The 21,453-nt window shown below is 39.9% G+C and overlaps 1 protein-coding gene and 1 long non-coding RNA gene across 3 annotated transcripts in view; one reads left to right on the forward strand and one right to left on the reverse strand.

The window, feature by feature from the left end:
• LOC136828964 (uncharacterized) overlaps positions 1-21,453 on the reverse strand; it is a 52,469-nt gene that overhangs the window by 9,168 nt on the left and 21,848 nt on the right. The gene's annotated exons all lie outside the window — the stretch shown is intronic.
• Positions 1,624-15,048, forward strand: LOC136828955 (zinc finger and BTB domain-containing protein 24-like). Of its 2 annotated transcripts, none has more exons than XM_067087344.1 (4): positions 1,624-1,800; positions 7,685-7,779; positions 12,237-12,818; positions 14,050-15,048. In XM_067087344.1, the coding sequence occupies exons 2-4, from the start codon at positions 7,693-7,695 to the stop codon at positions 14,530-14,532; spliced, it is 1,152 nt and encodes a 383-aa protein (XP_066943445.1). In that variant the 5' UTR covers positions 1,624-1,800; positions 7,685-7,692; the 3' UTR covers positions 14,533-15,048. The 2 variants fall into 2 exon arrangements, with proteins under 2 accessions (XP_066943445.1, XP_066943446.1); XM_067087345.1 differs by lacking the exon at positions 1,624-1,800 and adding an exon at positions 1,834-3,015.

Raw genomic sequence — 21,453 nt, forward strand, 5'->3', positions numbered from 1 at the left:
TACATTAAAATGAGATACAACAGCAATAGGCCTTGGAATGTGCTCTTCCCATTTGAGAAGAGAAAGTGGGTATTCTCTGACTACAAGGAACCATTGACTTGCCAACCGATTCTGGCTGAAGGCACCAGCTACTCGGGCTATCGCTCGAGGCTCAAATGTTTACCATGTCTTTGGGGTCTTCCAAATACAAATGGGACGGAATGTAAAATGTATACCAAAGGCCAAGCACTTGGGACCTACGAGGTCAATCAGTGCTAAAAGAGAAACTGAGAGTAAAAGGTTTGAAAGGTGTAACAAGAGGAAAACTTCGCAGTTGCACTATGAAACAACTGTTAAGACGAGGTGGAAAGTAAGATAAAAGACAGAGAATATGAACGAAGATGCTGTAAAAGGAATGAAAGCTAGGGGTCAAAGAGACGTTGCAGAGAACCTAAAGTAATGCCTACAGTGCATCCCCTGAGGTGTACTGACGGCACTGACCCCCTACGGAGCCAAATACAAATGGAAAATGTGAAGAAAAAAATACAAAATAAACATATCACAAGGAATGCCTGCTAAATGAATTCCTGGTAGTTGGAAACTTTAGTAAATATGAACGGGCAGCATTATATTAATAAACAATTTGGTTTCAACATAAAAAAAACTGTAAATAAAATAAATTTCTCTTTGATAATGATGTCTATAGGAAAATTAACGAAAATTTAATATATTGTTTGAAATGTTTCTGGATTGTAAAAGATTTCCTTAAAAATTGGAAAGACGAGTAATAATTCGTTTATATATTGGAGATATGAATAATAGTTTTATATATTGGAGAGATGAATAATAGTTTTTATATACTGGAGAGATGAATAATAATTTTTTTATATATTGGAGAGATGAACAATAGTTCTTTTATATACTGGAGATGAACAATAGTTCTTTTATATATTGGAGAGAGAAATAATAGTTCTTTTATATATTGGAGAGATGAACAATAGCTCTTTTAAAAATAAACAACTGAATGAGAATTGCAGAGGCAAAACATTATTCACTGTGAAGTTGCATAACGTTCTGGAGAGTCTGATAAACATTATTTCGCTGATTACAATTTGGCTTTCAGAGGAACTTCAGGGCAACAGGATTTTTTTTTAGGTTGTGTCCCCAGAAACTCTTATTTATTATTAAGGGAATTGCTCAGAATTAAATAGTCGATTTGTAATTGGAATACAAAATTTAGGCCGAAGGCCTAGCGCTGGGGCCTATGAGGTCATTCAGCGCTGAAAAGGAAACTGAGAATAAAGAAGGCTTTAAAGGTGTACACTTCGCAGCTGAACTGTGACACAATTGTCAGAAGTTGGTGGAAAGTAAGATAGAAAGATAAAATGAACGGAGGTACAGTAAAAGGAATGAAAGGGGTTGCAGTTAGGGGCAGAAGGGATGATGCAAAGAACCTTTAGTAATGCCTACAGTGCACTGTGTGAGGTGCACTGACAGCACTGCCCCGCTACGGGGTATTCGATTTGTAAGGAAGCGTTGTTCGGGGAAATATATAAAAACGATTTTACGACGGTGAAGTGTACTTGAATTTATGATAGAGAGAGAGAGAGAGAGAGAGAGAGAGAGAGAGAGAGAGAGAGAGAGAGAGAGAGAGAGAGGCATAACCATCCACAACCAAGCCCAGCCAGTTCGTAGGAGGTGCCGATACAAAGGCATCAAATCTGACAGCGGAATTAGATCAATCAAACATAAACAACGAAGATTTTATCTCTATTTACTGATCAGAATTCCGAGATTGTACTCTGTAACATTGGTATTCAGGTAATATAAAGATGGTCGGGCGTGTTTTCAAACGGACAGACCCTATTGTATTCGTACCCTTGTAAAATTGTACTCTGTTGAAGAAGACAATCGGTTGTAATAAGCTAAAATGTTTTATTTCATTGTCCGGGTTGAGATGAAAGTCAAGTGATTTTGATGATTTTTTTGTGCTCGCCTTACCTTAATTTTTGTTGTAGTTGGTTGTAGGTTATTAGATAAGTGAACGTTGGTTGTTTATCAATAATTTACCGTTATTTATTGTCGCCCGACTGTAATTAACCCGTAATTAACCTCAGAGCTGATTATGTTTTTGTATCCTGAGATGCTATAGCATGTGCTGTTATAGGGGAACTTTTGGTTTAAAGTGGTTTCTCCTTCTCCGGGGGCTCCGCCCCCCGCCTAAGCAACGCGGCCTACTAGGTTAGGTTAGGTAGGGTACATTAGGTTAGTGTGGTTCCTTTTATAATAGATTTCCTTAGGCAATCCCTTCTTGAACATATGACTTCCGTCTTCGCGGAACCGTTCCGTACAGTCTGTGCGGAGCTGTTACTTAGAAATATCGCAAAAGCTTTTTAAGCTTGCATTTTGAGAAGCCGACCGAGGCTCAATTTACCTTGCAGAGATTCGTACCCGAACTTTTCATTAGGGTAGGTTACAGGCCTAAATTTGGATAAATTTTATTTGACTTCACCATGTTTGGAATCACTGAGAGACCTATGATAAACTAGCCTATGCCTAATTCCTAGCTAAGACAAAGCAAATCGGTTAATGCTAGTGGCCAAATTGATGATGGTGTGCATTTTTTCCAACAAACCAAACAGTAAATATATATATAATTAAAGTAGGTATGAAGATGTTTTTGGAAATATGGTGTGTATTGTGAATTTTTATCTATTTTAATGTATATGTCACTATTGTTTGCCAGTACTTAGCTTAAGAGTTAAAAGGACACCCCCTCAACTAAGGCTGCGTGTTTTCCGCGAGAACACAAATCATTGTCTTTCATACAGGTATTTTCCCGGCTCCAGCTGGAAATTGGGTAAAACTTTACTTAACTTGCCCGGCCTGATTCCCGACAGTCTCAAAAATGCAACAAGGAGCCTGCAGATTTCTTCTTCATAGAAGGGCCAAGGGTCTTCCACATCCTTTCAGTCGCCAACTCCAGCTCTGGCTGGAGGGGTAGGCAAGGGGAAGAACAAAGAAGGGGATTCTAAGGTAAACTATTCCCTTCTCCAGCTGGCACAAGTATTATTATTTTCACTGCTCAGAAGATGAACCTTATTCAAATGGAACAAGCCCACAGGGGCCATTGACTTGAAATTCAAGCTTCCAATGAATATGGTATTCATTTGGAAGAAATAACCGAAAGTAACAGAAAATAGAGAAAAAAGACATCAGTTATTAGATAAGAAAAAATAATTAGATAAAAATGTATGCAAATTATAAAATACAAAGAGAATTGCTTTAGGGTAGTAATGCATTGCATATTCATTTGAACTTTTGAGGTTCCAATTGCACAATAACCTCACTGAGACTGTTCCGTACTGCTGTTCAGCAAATCTGGTCACTCTTGGCAGGAAAATGGATCAGGAATCAATTGTGAATGTAAAAGATCTCCATTAAAATATAACTTATGAAAAATTGACAAACAGGAGACCATCCGACTATGGTCGGAGTCATAGTTGTGAATGTTAAGAAACAGTAAGGTACCACCATGAACCACTCTGTCTCTGGCAGAGGCAGACATCCACACTGGAGAACAGTATTCTTGTAAAGGAAGGACAATTGACCTAAAACAGGTTGCACTGATATCATTAGTTATAAATATAAGAGGCCTTATGTACAATACCCAACTTCTGTGCAGCATTTCCTGACACTTTCACCATATGTTTTTCAAAAGTAAGATGTTAGTCAAAAGTTACACCAGTTATAGATAAGGGTTCAAAGTAAGATGTTAGTCAAAAGTTACACCAGTTATAGATAAGGGTTCAGACTCATTTAGCAGAGTCTCACCCACTTGAAGGGGAGGATGGGGTGGAAAATCTATACAAGATCTAGTAATCAATAGTGTTTTCGTTTTACTGGAGTTCAGCCTCATACCCCACCGACTACACCATTCATTAATCTGCTCCATTTCATGATTGAGACTAAGGACTACTTCGTTTCTAATAAGTGGAGACTTCACTAGACCCACAAATGTTGCATCATCAGCATAGTGAACAATCTTGTTTTCCAGGCCAACAACCATATCACTTGTACATATACATTAAAAATAACGATGGGCCAAGAACACCACCCTGTGGAATTCAGGCGCAACAGGTCTTGGTTCGCTAAAGATCCCATCAACAGCAACTCACAGCTGCCTACCTGTAAGGAAATCTTGAAGTAATTCTAAAATATTTCCATCCACTCCAAGATTCTGAAGTTTATATATACTTGTAAGTGCCTTATGATTTACTAAACTGAAGGCAGCACTAAAATCTAGTTGAATTACTCTACACTCAAAAAATCTTACCAAGGTTCTCTTGCAAATGACATTTGTTCCGACACGATATACAAACCGTCAGTCCTTTACATTAGGAATTACTTTCAGCAGAGCTGGAAACGGCCGTTGAACTTTCGAACAAGATGGTTAGGCAGTTAACTACCGTCCGGGAGGAGGGAATACCTCCTGCCAGGATGTAAACATTCCAATTTTGGTTTCGGCCATCGTGCGCTGCAGATGTGTTTCTCGCTCTCTACCCTGACCGCTGTTGAGCTGTTTTCCCAGTGGGATCTTGCTTGTATTGCTCTCATCATGAATGTTGATAAACCCCATAAGCCCTCCTTCCCACAGCGTGTATGTCCTGGGGTGGGAGGGAAGAAGTGCAATACCTTCTGCTCACGCATAGATATGGACCCACACACCCTTTGTCCCACCTGCAGAGGAATTGTGCATTCTCGCAATTCCCTGTGCTCTGAGTGTTGTTCCTGGTCTGGTGAGCAGTGGGTGAAGTTTGAGGGGAGGAGACAGTACCGAAGGAAGCCTGCCAAGACATCGTCTGAGGGTTATATGCCCCCGACGACTCCCCTGGTGGCTAATCCGTCGGGACTGCTTCTCCCTCCCGGCAAGCTTCCCCTTCTTGCTGCCTCTCTCTTGGGCGAGTACTCTCCCTCCCCTTCCTCATTCGCTTTGTCGGGTGTGGAAGGCTGCGGGGGAGTGGATGATCAGGACATCCTCTCTGGGCCTCTACTCACTCCAGGGGTGAATTTTTTCCCCTGGAACAAGTAGAGGATCCCGCTTTTGATCCAACCTTTTCTTCAGGTTTGGTGGTGGAGGCGTCTCTCAGTGGCCAGGTATCTGACCTCACATCTACCTGGCTGTACCTGGGTCTTCCTGGCGTTCCATCATTGGAGGGCCTCATATCACATCTGTCCAGTGCTCTGCTGACGACCCACGCAGCCACCACGTCTACCGTCACCATGACATCATTTGGCAAGCTGCCTGTGACGGTGGCCTCACACCTGGGCACCCAGGTGTCTGCCGCTCCTGCCACGCTCCATGCTGTGCCGCTGCCTCCTGGCTTCCTGGCCCCTCAAGAATGGTCACGTCATCGGTGTTATACATCTCCGTGCCTGCTCCTACTGTTGCCGACCCACGCTCATTCCCGACTCCGGTTCCGGCTCCTGCTTGTACCGATTCTCCAGGCCCGCTCATGCTTCACCGATGCCCTCGACCCACGCACTGCTCCTGGCTTTCCTGGCTCCCGAGCTGCTGGCCCGAGCACCGACGTCTCCGCTACCCGGGTTGCGCCCATTTCCCTGGCTCCCCTGGCTGCGCCTGTGTGTCTTCTGCTGCTCCCTCTTGGATGGGGGACCTGACCACCATCCTGAAGATGATGACGAAGAAGTTGAAGAAGAGGTCTAGGAAGGTGTCTTCATCTTTGTCTTCATCATCTGCTACCTTCTTCTTCTTCTTTTTCTGAGGCTCGCCAGCCAAAGAAGAAGAAGCCTCCCCCCCCCAAGAAGTCTCACCCCAAGACTTCTAAGCGACTGCCTCCTTCCACAGGGAAGGCAATAGGATCTCTCCTTGGCTCTTCCTGGTCCACGGGTCAGGGAACTGATTCGTTGACCCCCGGGTCAGCCGTATCAGGAGCCGAGGGCATGCAGACCACGGTTTGCACTCCCGCCGCTATGCCGAAGAAGCCCGTTCCTAAGGACAGCGCTGTGTTGGACACTCGTTCGCGAGCCGTGCCAAGTATATGGGTTTCTAAGGTGACCCGGGTACCCTGGTCTGGTACCAGAGAAACCTCTCTCCATACCGACTCGGGCACTGGACGGGAGAAAGAGTCCGGGCAAGCAGGTGCTCCAACTCTTCCTGCTAGCACTTCTTTAAGTACCAAGCATGGTTCCCGGGAAGGTGCGCTGGTCTCTCAGGTCCGGACACCTGGCGAGACAGAGAAGAGGTCCCCTGCTCAGTCTTCCCAAGAGGTTTTGGCCTCGAAGAAGACTGGGGCCCATCTAGAGGACAACGCAAGTTCTCGCCAGCCAGACGCGCGCTTGACTTATCCCAGTCCCTGGCCACGTTCGCATGGCCAGTTTGACTCGGTGGGGGCCACATGAACACAGAGCATAAACGAACTGAGCTCTTCAGCTATTTTGTACCTATACTTCCCCCGGAAGTGGGTGGGGCACTTACCTGCACCAAAACAATAAAGCGCTACCACGAATTTCAAATCTAAAGTTGCTGTAAAGTAGAAACTAATAGCTATGTAATTACTTGGTAAGTATATATATATATAAAACCTTATTTTATTATAAAAATGTCATTTTGATTTTTTCTGTAGGGACAGATACTAAATTTTTCAAGAAATCTATATTTTCCTTTGCATACAAACCAGAGTACTGTATTTTAAAACCCCATTTCAAAGACATCACACAATCCCTGATGCAAAAAGAAAAAGTGTTTGCTTATGGCAGGTTAGTGGAGGGCACCCCCAAATCACCCACCTGCCACCAGTTAACCACCTTGTTACCAAGCCTCAGTGACTATTTTCAGCTTATGCTGAGGTATATTCCTGCTTTAAAAGCTCTGGTTTGTATCCTTAGGAAAAATGCAAATTATTTGAGGAATTTGGTGGTTTTTTATATATATTTTAATACAAACCCATTACTTTACAAAAATAAGTGCCTGCCTCCTAAACCCATAATTCTTGTACAGTAAACCCCCTGTATTCGCGGGGGATGCGTGCTGCACCCCCACCCCCCCCCGCACTGCGAATAGCTAAAATCAGCGAATACTTAAAATCCCTCTAAAAACACTTACAACTGCCTATTTTGATAGTTTAAACACAAAAAAAAACCTCTAAAAATGCTTATACCTGAGTATTTTAATAGTTTTATCACAAAAAGTGCATTTAGTCGTGAAAACGATATGAAAATACAGTAATTAGTGAATATTTCTCAGTGAAAAATACCGCAAACGGGCGAATTTTCCATGAATAATGGGTAGATACTTTCCACAGAGAACTGAAGAACAAAACTTAAGTTTTGACTTTCTTGAAGAACAAAAGTTGAGTTTTAACTTCATTGAAGAATACGTAAGTCCGCAGATAGTGAGAACGCAAATACGGGGTTTACTGTACTAAGTCTGGACAAGATGGAATGACCAAACTACTGATACTGCCACTAAAGGCATAGCACAGAGGGGTGTGTGCCAAATGGATGGTGCTCCTTTTCTTTTGAGTGTGTCCAGGGAGCTCCTAACTGCAAGATTTGATCAGTTTTAAATTATCGATTTGCAGTAATTTTATTTTAAAATTTCACTAATAGGACGTTCAGTTGAAATGAAGTTTAAGTATATGTAGGAACTCAATGTATTGCAGTGTAAACTTTTTTCTTTCAGCGCCCATAATGGAAGGAGAGAAGGAGACTGTGTCTGTGAAATGGTGGAATCACCGGAGTGCTATGTGTCGTTCAATAAGAGACATGTACATGAAAGTAAGTGCTGTGAAGTGCTATGCATCAATAGTATATGTATATGTTGCTTAGTGGGAGTGTACTTAGGATAAAGAGGTAAAGGGTTCATTATTTTTCATATTTTCATGTATTGCAGTGCATTGCGTTATATTGTTATTAGCCACAATGAGAATTCTTCGTTCAAGTTTGCAAGATCATGCCAGATGAGGGTTTTCACCATGGGTTCAGATGTGAAGATAATCTTTGTAAGTTCTCATGTTCTATTGCAGTGCAGTTCCTTTGCATTGGTAAGTGTTCCTAATTGTTTTGTGAACACTTAAAAGTGTTTGGTTGTCCCCGTCTTTGTTCCTGCGAGAATACAAACCTCCTCTTTTATATGGATTACCTTCACTGAAATCTTGTCTGGTTGTTGAAGCTTAGTAACAAGGTAACTAACTAGTGGTAAGTGAGCGAGGGGTGTGGGACCCACTTGCTCACTTGACTTTTACTTCAGCTGGCCTGCTGTCAACTAACTTGGCAGTCTGCATTTTGTTGGACGATAATTCATGACTGTGGTTTAAGTTTTTTGTCCATATGTTTTCTGGATTGAGTGGTTGATGACTTTGGATTGCATTTTGTTTTTGGTTATGACTGTTAAGAATATCTAATTCTTTTTTTGTGAGGAAGGCTGAAGAGTAGGTTTATATCACCCTTTGATGTAGATGCTCATTCTTACTGTTCTTTGTGTAAAGGTCATGAATGCATGCTGTCCTTTAATGGTGTGGACTGTCATGCATGGTCTATGGCTCAGTGAAAAGAAGAATCGGTCAGAACAGAAGACGTTAAGGAAGGTGTTGTCGGTGTGTTCAGAGAGGAATGCATTGCTGTCTCCTGGTCTTCCTCAACGTTTGCTGGTTCTGATTTGAGCTGGGATGGTTTCCCTTCGTTTTTCCGTAGCTCAGTTCGAGGACGGTACATGCAGACCAGATAGGGATTGACGAAAACCCTCAAACTGGAGGTCTGACTGGTGCAAAGGTAGTTCTACAACCCCATCATCACTTTTGTTTTTCCCTCTCCTCCTTCTGTGCTGACAGCTCTGAGACATCCCCAGGAAAAGATGGAACCATTGGAGAAACTGTTGCCTTCTTTCCAGACCTTTTTCTCTATGCTTTCCTCAAGCACCTGGCTAGGCTCAAGAGCTCTTTGCTTACCTAGGGCTCAGTGGAGCCTCTGTAGCTTCTCCATCAGGGATTAGTGTTGCTGATGCTGCTTCTCTGGTATCTCCTGATGTTTCTCCTGGTGGGCTGGAGAGGCCTGAGGTTGCAAGGGGTAAAAAAAGAAAGTGCCTTTACACTTTATCTTCCTCGTCCTCCTCATCTTCTCTCTTCCTAGACCACCAGATGCATAGGATTGAGACCCAGAAAGCAGATCTTATGAAGAAGGGTAAGACGTCTTATTACAGACTGCTCTTGTGCTGAGAATGACAACATTCTCTGCAACTGCTCACAGGGACAGGTGATCATGGGTGGATTGGTACATGAGCTTGCTCATGACTGATCACCAGTGCACAAGCCTGCTCATACCTGTTCCCTGGAGAAAAGGACCAATCCTGACGCTTCCTGTGTCCATGCTTTTTTGGGTGCATAAAGGGAAGTATCTACACTTCCCCAGAATATTGGCTGTCCTAGTTCCTCTGAGCTAGCGGTATGTCTCAAGATGTGCTTGTGACCAGGCTGTAGACCGTCATTGGCATGGCCATTCATCTATGTTCGGTATCAACATGGAGTGTTTTTGGACTGTGCCTGGCTTAGAGCTTCATCTTGACCCAGGTCCATCTTGGACGGTGTACTGCTCTGTATGGGTCAGGCAACACGCTTACCTGCTTCTCTAGATCAGTTAGCAGAGCCAGCCTGGCCAGTTCTCCTTCCAGCTGTAGGCCTGAAATAGAGATAGTGAATGTGTTCAGTCACCTTTTAAGTTTCCAGAGCTTATTCTAAACACTTGTCACTTGTCCTTGGAGCCTAGACAGGTTTAAGCTGTTATGTCTTCTCCCTCAGTCGAGGACCTACTTGTTAGGCAACAGAGCTCACAGAACTTGCTGGTTCTCTGCGCAGCTGTGGCATCATTGCAGACTGAGTTAAAGAGGTACTTTTGTTAGGTCATTGAGTTCATTTGTGAGTAGAGTAACTTCAAAGAAGCAAACGTGCACATCCTGGTTCATGATGACATTATGACACACCATAGACATTGCTCCAGAGGTTTCATCTTTGTATTAGCTACCCAGGTCTCCACTTGCTTGTGGTTTGCTGGAGTAGGTGGAATGTCTATTCTCCGAATCAGTCTGTCTGTCACTTAGCGAAGCTGCATCCCCCACCTCTTATATGGCAGCAGAGACACTACAATTTAGAGGATGCGGACACCTGTTCCCTACAAATGGACCCATCAGTTTGTGGCTTGATGAACAATCTTTCCTTAGAATGACCTCATGCAGAAGGTATTACTTCTTGGTTGCCAAAGCAGGAGCCTTGGAATTGGTTTCCATGGCTTCATTCCAAGTGTCATTGTGGTTGCACCTCTGGCTTAACACAGTGGTAGATTCTGCTTTCCTTCAAGGAAAACAAAGTGAAGTTTCGAAGATCATTGATGTTGAGAGGAAGGATGTTTATCCTCCTCTCATATATGAATATAGAACTGAATATACAATTTAGGCCAAAGGCCAACTACTGGAACCTATGAGGTCATTCAGCACTGAAACAGAAATTGACAGTAAAAGGTTTGAAAGGTGCAACAGGAGGAAAACCTTGCAGTCGAACTATGAATCAATTGTTAGGAGAAGATGGAAAGTAAGGTGGAAGAAAGAGGATATGAACAGAGGTGCAGTAAAAGGACTGAAAGGGGTTGCAGCTAGGGGCCGAAGGCACGCTGCAAAGAACCTTAAGGTATGCCTCATATCAGTTTGAGGACCTGTGAGCAAAATTTGCTTAGAAGAGACATGACACTGTCTGTGGTCTTTTCTTTGAGACAGCAGCTGGGGCAATCTCTCCTTACAGAGTTGTTCGGATTCAGTTCTGGGAACCTCTTCATTTTTTCAAAAGGTAAGGCCAAGGCAGCAGTGAAAAAACAGGGGACTGGTGTTTAGGACTCCATCATCCACTTCGCAGTTTCCTTTAAAGTACCTTTGGAGTCTGCAAAGGGAACTGCAAGCAAGCCTCTGGGGGGTGGCTGTTCCATTGACATTGGGCCTAGGAAGATGCCAGACCTCTTCCAAGGCTCAACCAGATACCTAGCAATAAAATAAGTTTTTTATTATAATAAAGTGGCCAAGACAGGTATGGATGCTCAAATGAAGCTCATCTGCTACATGAAAGGTATGAAATAATGAGTTCTCCTCAGAAACTATGATATACAAGCCTGTAATAGGAAGGCTGGTTAAATGAATCAGGAAACACAAAGAAAGGCAGAAAATTTCATACTGTGAGAGTGAATGGTGTGGGGGATGGTTGATCTACAAGTTTGCACATTACAGTACAGTATGTGAGGCAACATACATTCTGTAAAATGGATAAAACTACTTGCAATTTACTGGGAATGCCCTCCTCCATGCTTTTTTTAGGTTTTTCTGCAATTTTTAGCTCAGCTAAGTAGCACTGACTTTTGATTTGAGTAGGGAGCTCCCTATGGTGAGGAGTACTCAGATAGGAAGATTCCAGACTTCTTTAGCTGGTGATGACTTTTCATTCTCAGCTAACATTCTACTGTGTAAGTAAATGAAGGGTTCCATTGATCATTACTGTTCATGGTGTGCATGCAACTTGGTTTCTTCAGCATGACTCAGTGGTTGTTTTTGCCCCTTTTCCAAACCTACTATCATCACACCAAGACCTTCGGCATTTACACATATGCAAGACCTGTGAAAGCTGGTAGCTGGCTTAGGTTGTTTAGTCCCCGTTTATGTGGAACCTCCTTTTGCTTTTGAAGTGGTAAGATAGCCAGGCTGGCTAAAGAGTAAGGCCATCCTGGCTCTGGCTGGGACAAAAGATTTGGAATCTTCTTTTGTTTTCCAAGCTCATTCACACCAATGCCTTTTCTTTTGGTTGGAGGTTCCTGAGCCTTTAAATAAATAGTCTATCACAAGGCTGTGTAGTTTCATGCTAGGAAACAAGGCTCACAGCTTGTACACATTCTGTCCTTTAGTCAAAACTTTGAAACCAGTTACAGTTTATCCCCGTGGCCAGAGTTAAGCTGGACTGTACTGGCATTATAATGTAAAATGAACAGGAGGTTTGTATTTATGGAAAATGAAATATATTTTTGAAATTTGTCTTTTTTTTTCCTGGACATTCTTGTGGGAAAGTATGTGGACGTTCTTCAAGATGAAACATATGCATTACGAACCTTACTTATGGGGAGAAGAGGAATAAATACTTCTGTTGAGTTGCAAAACTTTAGTTTTCACTATCAGCTCAATATGTATAGTTTACTTTCATTTCTATTTCCAGAATCAGTATGCAGATGTCAGGCTAGTATGCGAGGGGCAAGAACACTGGGTGCATAAGTTTGTTTTATCAGCATGTAGTGAGTATTTTGAAACCATATTAAACGACGTTCCGTATCAAGGCTCTATTACCCTCGCTCCGTCAATCCAACAGAAAGAACTACTTTCATTACTTGATTTCATGTACCTTGGAATAGTAGATGTTTTGCAACATGAATTGCCCACCCTTGTGGCAGCTGCCGAAACACTGATGATTCGAGGCCTCGCTGTACCGTATGAGGACGAGGATTCCGAAGACGAGTACCCAAATATAAAGACTGAGAGTAAGGATTTTGCAGTGAATTCAGACATTTCAAAAACTGGTGTTACTCAGTGTCCCAAGAATGAAAATTATAAGAGAAGAAGGGCTAATGAAGTTGAGTACTTTGTTAAATCAGAAGGAGAAATGTATGGAGAGGTACCCTCAGGGCAACATATGAATCCATCAACCAGCTGTAGGAGGCCTGATCAGAATTGCCAAGTCACAAGTTCTAATGCGGAAGTTAATGCCATGCTGAAAGTCTTAATTGGCAAAGCTCCTGAGAAGGTGAGTGATTATATTTCCTATTGTAAGTATTTCTGTAGTTGGAAATGAGAAAGCTATTCTAAATCCAGTGATGTTTCGAAGTTTATTGATGAAGTTGGTTTTCCTCACTGAATATTATTTATTTCATTTTTCTGTTGTAGTTGATTATGTACATTTTTATCAGGATCCTCCCAGTTTATTGTAATATCTCAATATAACGTATTTTCCAGCATGCGTACGAGATGCACCTTAGTTATGAAGAATGCATTCTGCAAAAATAAAAATGTCCCTCTTTTTTTTTTTTCTTCACAGTTTTTACATACTTTCCTGAATCTCTGTAATGACCTTTGCCTAACACAGTGACAAACATAAACCTAGCCTACATTTTCTTGTCTTCTTTCTGTGTTAGTGTTCATTTCTAAAGTGGCACCTCAGCATAACACATAACGGAGGGTCTTTCCTTATGAATAAGTAACAAAATCCATTAAGTAAAAACAATTAACATACAGTCTATACCACACAGTACCCTGGTGCAACTGTCTTACCTTATAATGTAAAGCAATTCTGTATAGAGTTGTTAATAGCCTATCCTAATTGTAACTATCATTCAGTTTAACATATCGATTTGCTTATTACTCATTTTCAAAGAAAAGTCTGTAAATTGCTTTTAAAAATATGTACAGTACAACTCTGTACAATTTAGCCTAACCATTAATGTGGCTAATTGCAGTAGTTCTAGGTATGACCAAGTAAAATACACAAAAGTCATTCAGTATGAAAGACCATAGACATCTTTGTGTCTTTGTGTGAACATACGTTCTGAAGCACTTAGCTCTTACTGAGCTCTCTCTCTCTCTCTCTCTCTCTCTCTCTCTCTCTCGTACAGTATTTTTATAGAAACAATTCAATCTTGTTAAATGAAGCCGCCACTGAGATTCCCTTTGATGCAGGAGGTGCATACGCAATAATTCTGACCAGTTGACTGTTTAGAATCAGAAATGAAGTGTTTATGAAAAATGCTGACTGGGAATTTGAACTAAATTTTAAGTATTGGATGTATATGGAAAAATAGATTTTTTTTTTAGAAAGTGTCTATTATTTTTTTTCCTTAAAGGTTTGGAACTTCTTTAAAAATATACAATTCACTTCTTACACCTTCCATTAATCATTCATAATACTCCTCTCGTCAGCCATGCATTCACTCATGTTTAATAAAATAAACCAGAAGTAATCCTGTCACTGGCTTTCACAGGGAGGCAGGAAGCAGGCAAGAGAAGGCGGCCACCACGGAGACAAATCCGAAGGAGGCCTAAAGGACGCCGGGCCCTTCACCTGCTGCACTTGCAGTAAAACATTCCAGTGGAGGAGTAACCTAACCAAACACATGCGCACTCACACGGGAGAAAAGCCGTACAGTTGTAACACTTGTACTTACAGAACCAGTTACAGTGAGGCTCTGAAGAGACACATGCGCATCCACACCGGAGAAAAGCCGTACCATTGTGAATACTGTGACTACAAGACTCGAGATCCAGGTTCCCTTAAGATTCACATCAGAAAACACAATTCCCCTAACAACGAAAGTCATCAGGACACAAATTCGTACACCAGTGAATCAGTGCCATCCAATGTTCTAAGGCAGGGTGGGGAAAACTACAGACCCATGCAGTCTGGCGGTGGCCAGCACTTGGAAGACCCGCCACACCAGCTTCAGAATGCAATGCAGTACGAATAGGTTGTAATCTCCCGTGCGGACTTATTTATGCGGTTCTTCACATTTTTACTGTAGTTTAGTGAGACTTCAGTTAAATGAATACTGTATAAAGAAAATAGAGTAGTAAAAGAGTCTTGTGAAGGGTTGTGCCGTAGACGGGAAACTAGCTAAAATGCTTTGTCGGTGCAGACGGCTACAGTGTTAGCTTTGATATTACTGAGTGAATTGCTTACGTGGTGAACTGATTAATCTACTGGATATGCTTACTAGCACTGTATAGATATATTTTTAAGAGTTAATATAATTAGATTTCTCAGTTGGTTCACCATTAGCATTTAGTAAATTGGCAAAGTACTATTTGTGAGTAGATAGTATTCAATTTTATTTTAATATATATATTTTTATTTAACACTGCAGTATTTACTTCCAGGTATGTACTTCCAGATTTGGAGCAATTATTTCTCTTTTATGTAATATCAGAGACTAAAAGATAGTTAAAGATTGATATAAAATGACAGAACCTTTGAAAAAATCTTGTTTTTTAATCCTCACAGGATAAGGTAAGTATTTGACATGAACACTTTTCATATTTTAAGGCAAAGCCAGTGTTTTCTGAGAAATTTCTCCACTCACAGTTTTCTTGTTGCGGTATTTTAGAAGTGATGATCATTCTTTCGCCACTAACATCAGGCAACACATGGAAATGAAAGGATTCCACATCCCTGGAGATCAACGTAACACATTCTAATTTCTTGAATGTTTGATTGCATACCTTATATATTTTCTTTATTAAGCAAGTTGGAAGGTCAGAGTATAATTTTTATGACCTTGAAAAATTAAAAGCTTAAATGCTGTACATTATGAAATGAGGAAAATATTTTGCCAGAAAGTATGAAATGCATAAAACACAATATTTGTATTCTTTTAAGAAACAAAACTGTTATATTTTCATACAAACCCTTTACTTTACAATAGCCTACAAAGCAATGGTTTTGTGCTGAAACAATGTGGTGTTAGATAAAAAATGATTTATTTTATCCATACAAAGAAAGTAATGAGTGTCTTTTGAAAGAAAGGAAAAGCTATTTAAAACTTCAATGTAAAATCAAGGTACCCGTACAAAGCATCTTGAGTTTTACAGTATGAGGAAATACAAAAAAGGAACCTTGGTAGATATTCGAGACTTCCTTGAATGGATTCAGCTGAGCTAAGGTAAGTCAGCTTAGGCTTGAATAGACCACAGACTGAAATAATACTTGATGTATGATTCCATGTGGCATCCTTCATAAAGGTGCTTGATTTGAGAGTGATACTTTCTGCGTGAAGTTACTCATATCACACTGAACTGAAAATAGTTAAAGGAGCATTTTTGATCTCTGGGAGGGATTATTAAATGTGATGGACCTGAAAAGATGTTTGGAATACTGCAGCTCATATCAAATTTTATAATGAAGGCCATTTCAAAAAGGATAAATGTATATTATGATAATACATAGCTTGAAGTTAACTCTTCAGCATATTCTTATGCTGGGCTAACTAAATTCCGAATACTGTAATGTAGATATTCATGAAAGCCAGTCATGGGAATCTAACCATGTTCGATAAGTGAGAAGTGGATTAAGACAATTACATATTATATGAACTTGCATACTTTTCATAAGTTGGTTTTCTTACTTTATTTACTTTACAAACGTATAATTACATGGCCCTTACAGATGATGCTATTATGTGTTTTTGCAGAAAGCAGAAAATTGGACACAAAACAATAATACAATGAAAACTAACAAATAAAGTGTGTGTACAATGAACAAATATTTCGTGATCCTAAAAATCCAAAGTACTCCAGTACTGTATAAACCTATTTTTGGTGAAGGCCGTTTTGGTCATAGGTTGGGCACATAAGCTTGTGTCCTGCAGTGAATGGTAGACAAAGCAGTAAGATTGGGTGTTAATTACTTTGTTTTCTTACAAAATCATTATTTATAAGTAATTAGAAGTGATGGCTTGAATGAGAAGATTGATTTTGAATAAAAATATCACAATATTCTGTGTGGATGGGGAAATAAAAAGAATGTTTTTTGTCAATACTTCACATTGTGGGGCAAAGCTGGACACTGAGACCATCCAGGAGATTAGCTGCAGGAAAAGTGGCAAAAGATACTATGGGGTTGGTTAGTCGGATGAGGTAAGCTGAGAGAGAGAGAGAAGGGGGGGGGGAAATGAAAGCATTTCAAGAGAACTTCTTCATATGACCCAAGGAAACCTCATGTACCAATAACAAGCTGATGACAGGAAGGCAGGTTACAAGAAGCTTGGAGAAGACTCTGTACAAATTGAATACTGCAGAAACCCTTTTTATATTCCGTAATAATAATAACTATTTATGAATAGCCTCGACAGTAATGGCAGACAGGTGCTGATCTCCTGACAGGTGACCGTAAAAAATGTATTCTGTAGGGAGTAAACGTTATTATTATGCAGAAAGGGGACTTGGGTCCTAACTTCTTGGGGATGGTACATAGGAAGACCCTCGCATATATCACCTTTATTCTTGATGGTGTATATAAACACATATAATATATAATATATCTATCTATCTATATATATATATATATATATATATATATATATATATATATATATATATATATACACAGTATATGTGTGTGCATACATATATATATACTATATATATATTACTTGAGAGGGGCTAAGGCCCAGATGAAGTATACAAAGTCGACACTTGATCATTTTAATGATTATTTTGCCTTGTCAATTCTAATTATGACTCCTGATAGAGAGGTTAACTCTTGTGAGAAGTTGCCTGATATATAAAGGAACTTTTTCCTTTGATAAAGTTGCTGGTTAGAGCTGCATTAAGGGCCCCACAGACGACACGATCGCCGGATCAGGTCGCCTGAACCAGAAGTAAACCTCACTGTGTATGGTGTTCTCCGACCAAAAGTGGGCGGAGTCAGTCGGCCTCTCCAACCAGCTCGCAATCTGCTGTTGCCAGGTTCATGGCTTCCATTTCAGTTCAGGTGGCCTGAAACCTCCACGTCTATGGCGTGATCTCAAGATTTACTTCTGTTTCAACTAGACACTGAAAGGGAAGCATGGCAGCTACGTCGGTAGATGAGTTCTGGGAGGAGTTTATTGAACCTCGTAGGAAAGCGAAATGGGGTTTATGATAAATTAGTTGGAAATTTATAAGAGAAGGATGCAACACACACATATATATATATACACACACACACACACATATATATATATAGATATATATATATAATTTCTAAAGTTAGACATTTCAGGTCTTACGCCAGCAAAACCTGAAATGTCTAACTTTAGAAATCATTCGTTAATTTGTAAAAACCCAATAGACCATAAAAACTTTGAAATAGTGACCACAATGCAGAAGGAGCACCTCCTTAATATTTTAGAATCCTTGGTTATCAAGAAAACTGTTCCATCAATCAATAATCATTTAACTTCTACCCCCTTATACAGAGCCTAGTACCCCCCCCCAATTCTTGTTTACTTCCTAATCTTGCTTACTCCTATTAAACTTTCGTCCTCTGGGCTTTACTACTGAAGGTAATCTATTTTACTACTGAAGTTAATCTATTTTACTACTGAAGGTAATCTATTTTACTACTGAAGGTAATCTATTTTACTACTGAAGGTAATCTATTTCTTGCTTTGTCATAGTCATTTTCCTGTCTCTAAAGCATTTTAATTTTGTAAGCTCTGTTGTAAATTTTTAATTAGCATTTTTATTTCTGTATCTTTTTAGCAAGAAAAGATGGAATATGGGTGATCCTGAAGTGCAGCTATTGATACATATGTCAATGATGACCTAATTGTTCTTCCTATGCATACATCCTACTATGATGTAATGTGTGTGTATATATATATATATATATATATATATATATATATATATATATATATATATATATATATATATATATATATATATATATATATACACACACACTACCCTGTGGGTATTAAAAATAAACTAATAAAAATTTCTGTAAAAACAAGACCCATACAATGTATGTAGTACTTATGGTCCTGTGCAGAGAAGAAATTTTAAATTATTACATCGTCCAAAGTCTAGGTCTGCATGCACTGGCAAAAAGCTTTTGTGCTTTTGTTACATTCATCACTGTCCTTAATTTACTTGATGTACGTACATCTTGCGTTGCCAGTTCTCTCTCTCGCTCTCTCTAATATATATATATATATATATATATATATATATATATATATATATATATGGTGAAAGAGACACGTTTGATACTTGGCTTAAACACGAAGTCAATGGTAAGATCATCATCGATGCAAATGACTCAATCAATTTTACATGCTTATTCGACTCTGCCAGAAATGGGGCGATATATATATATATATATATATATATATATATATATATATATATATATATATATATATATATATATATATTATATATATATATATAAACTATTTCCCGTGAGAGGGATGCTTCTAGAGAAAACACGTTCATCCACAATGCTAAATCAAGAATGAACCCCCTCAGCAAAAGGGCAATGTAAAAACTTATAATAATCTTTTGTGGCGCTTAGATCAGACCCTTATTTATTTTCTTTTTTTTTTTTGTCTCATGCTGATGACAGCACCAGTATCTTGTATTTACCCCAATCCGAATCGTTACTGCAGTTGCAGTATTTGACGCTGGCTAACGGCCATTATCAGCTCTATAAAAGAAAGTTTAAAGAAAGTTTGAATAAATGATGTAAAGGACACTATAACTCCTTTGGCCGTGTTCACTTCCCCGTGCCGGCATCGTCTATGTTATGTGGCCCGTGAAAGTGCTCGGTCCGGTCAGGTGCAGCTAAAAAGAAAAAAAAAGAAAATCACTTTCGATTTCCTTTACGGGTGATATACGATGCGTCTGGTTTAGCTTCAGTCTCACACTTCATCCCATATATATCCATATAAATAGGAAAAGAATGGATGACTGCAAAATCCCGAGAATACTGTGGTGAAATATAGTAACAGGTGGGAAGAGAATAATGAGATGATCTATATACTGTGCTACTCCGGCTCTGAAGTGGCCAGGACCGAAGGTCGTCTCTGGAGACCAGAGGTTCAGAGAGGACTGCTGGCGTTAGTACAGAGAGGTGGAAGAAGCCTGAAGGAGAGGCGTACCCTGAACGAATTCCATTAACATTCATACTCCTCGGAGCCATTCATATTTTTCTGAAAAACATTTGCATTTTTCTGACGTATGGTTAAAAGGTCAACTGGGTTTTCAGATGATATGTTGCCAGAAATGTGTTACCCCTAAGAGTAATACTCCTTGGAGCCATTCAATTTTTCTGAAACACAATAACATTTTTCTGACGTATGGTTAAAAGGTCGTCTGGGTTCCCAAGAGATGATATCTTGCCAGATCTGTGTTACCCCTAAGAGTATAATACTCCTTGGAGCCATTCATATTTTTCTGAAAAGTATTTACATGGCGAACCGATGAAACCGAGATGAGATGCCGAATTGAATCGACGTGTACCCATCTCCTTGCGATTTCGAGGTATTGGACAATGAACGTTGATGATCAACCTTCCATTTTTATTCTTTTCACACAGTATACAAATCCGTTTGAACATACTTTTATATCTATCTTTAAACTGTTTCGAATAACATTATTTACAATCTTATCTAATCCACGCGGAGAGTGAAACTGATTATAAATTGATCTGAAGCTACGATGATCTTGAATAAACATATCGGTTGCTCTCGTCTTCCCATTTGCTCATACACACTTACACGTGTATACACACATACATACATACACATACACACACACACACACACACACACACACATATATATATATATATATATATATATATATATATATATATATATATATATATATATATATATATATATATATATATATATATATATATATATACACACATATATTTCGACCTTCACTCACTAGACAATCCAACATACTCTGCATATTTTCCGGTTCCTCGCAGATCAAAACCCTATCATCAGCATAATCCACGTCAGGAAGTTTCACATTTTATCCCCAGAATATACCTACATCCGTTTCTCTTTTAACCCTTCTCAGAACGTAATCCACGACCAATACAAACAGCAGAGAAGACAGAATGCCATCCTGAATCACACCAGACTTGACTTCAAATGGATCGCTCAAACACCCATCAACCATCACTTTACAAGATGTGCCCTCATGCATGTTCCTGATAACCGTCACAAACTTTTCGGGTATTCCATAGTGGCTCTTGATTTTTCCCATAGTCCGTCTCGAAATACTATCAAAGGCCTTTTCAAAACTAACAAAACAAAGACTCAACGGAGTTTTCATTTCATTTGGTTGCTGCATTAAATGCCTAACTATGATCATTGCAATCCCGTCCCTTTCTACAGTAAAATCGGCCTGGTCATCCCTCAGAATACCATCAACCACTGACTCCAACCTGTTCAATAATATCCTATGGAAAATTTTCAAGGCTACAGGTGACAAAGTGATTCCCCTCCAATTACCACACCTACTCACATCTCCTTCTTTGGAACTTTAATGATCACACTATTCTTCCAACCTGATGGTATTATCCCCGTCACCCATATCTCACTGAATAATATCTTCAAGACGAATACTAATCTATCCTCCTCCACTTTAAACATTTCTGGGAATAAACCATCCTCTCCTGATGCCTTATAATTCTTTCACTGTTTTATTGCCTTAACTACTTCTTCCAGCCTGATCCCACCGTCATCAATATTTAAATCTTCCTGAGCAGGCAGTGTACCCTCTTCTGGGGGGACTGGTCTATTAAGAACTGTCTCAGAGCGATCTTTCCATCTCTTTCTGACTGGTATATCCCTGACTGGTATATCCTTACGCTTACCAGCACTGCA

The sequence above is a fragment of the Macrobrachium rosenbergii genome, chromosome 43 (genome assembly GCF_040412425.1).
Source record: "Macrobrachium rosenbergii isolate ZJJX-2024 chromosome 43, ASM4041242v1, whole genome shotgun sequence".
Taxonomy (NCBI): domain Eukaryota; kingdom Metazoa; phylum Arthropoda; class Malacostraca; order Decapoda; family Palaemonidae; genus Macrobrachium; species Macrobrachium rosenbergii.

Excerpts from the sequence above, each read along its gene's own strand:
- LOC136828955 (XM_067087344.1), top strand. The coding sequence starts at position 7,693 with ATGGAAGGAGAGAAGGAGACTGTGTCTGTGAAATGGTGGAATCACCGG. Across the intron at positions 7,780-12,236 it reads TAAGAGACATGTACATGAAA|AATCAGTATGCAGATGTCAG; the intron begins GTAAGTGCTGTG and ends TTCTATTTCCAG. Across the intron at positions 12,819-14,049 it reads TTGGCAAAGCTCCTGAGAAG|GGAGGCAGGAAGCAGGCAAG; the intron begins GTGAGTGATTAT and ends TGGCTTTCACAG.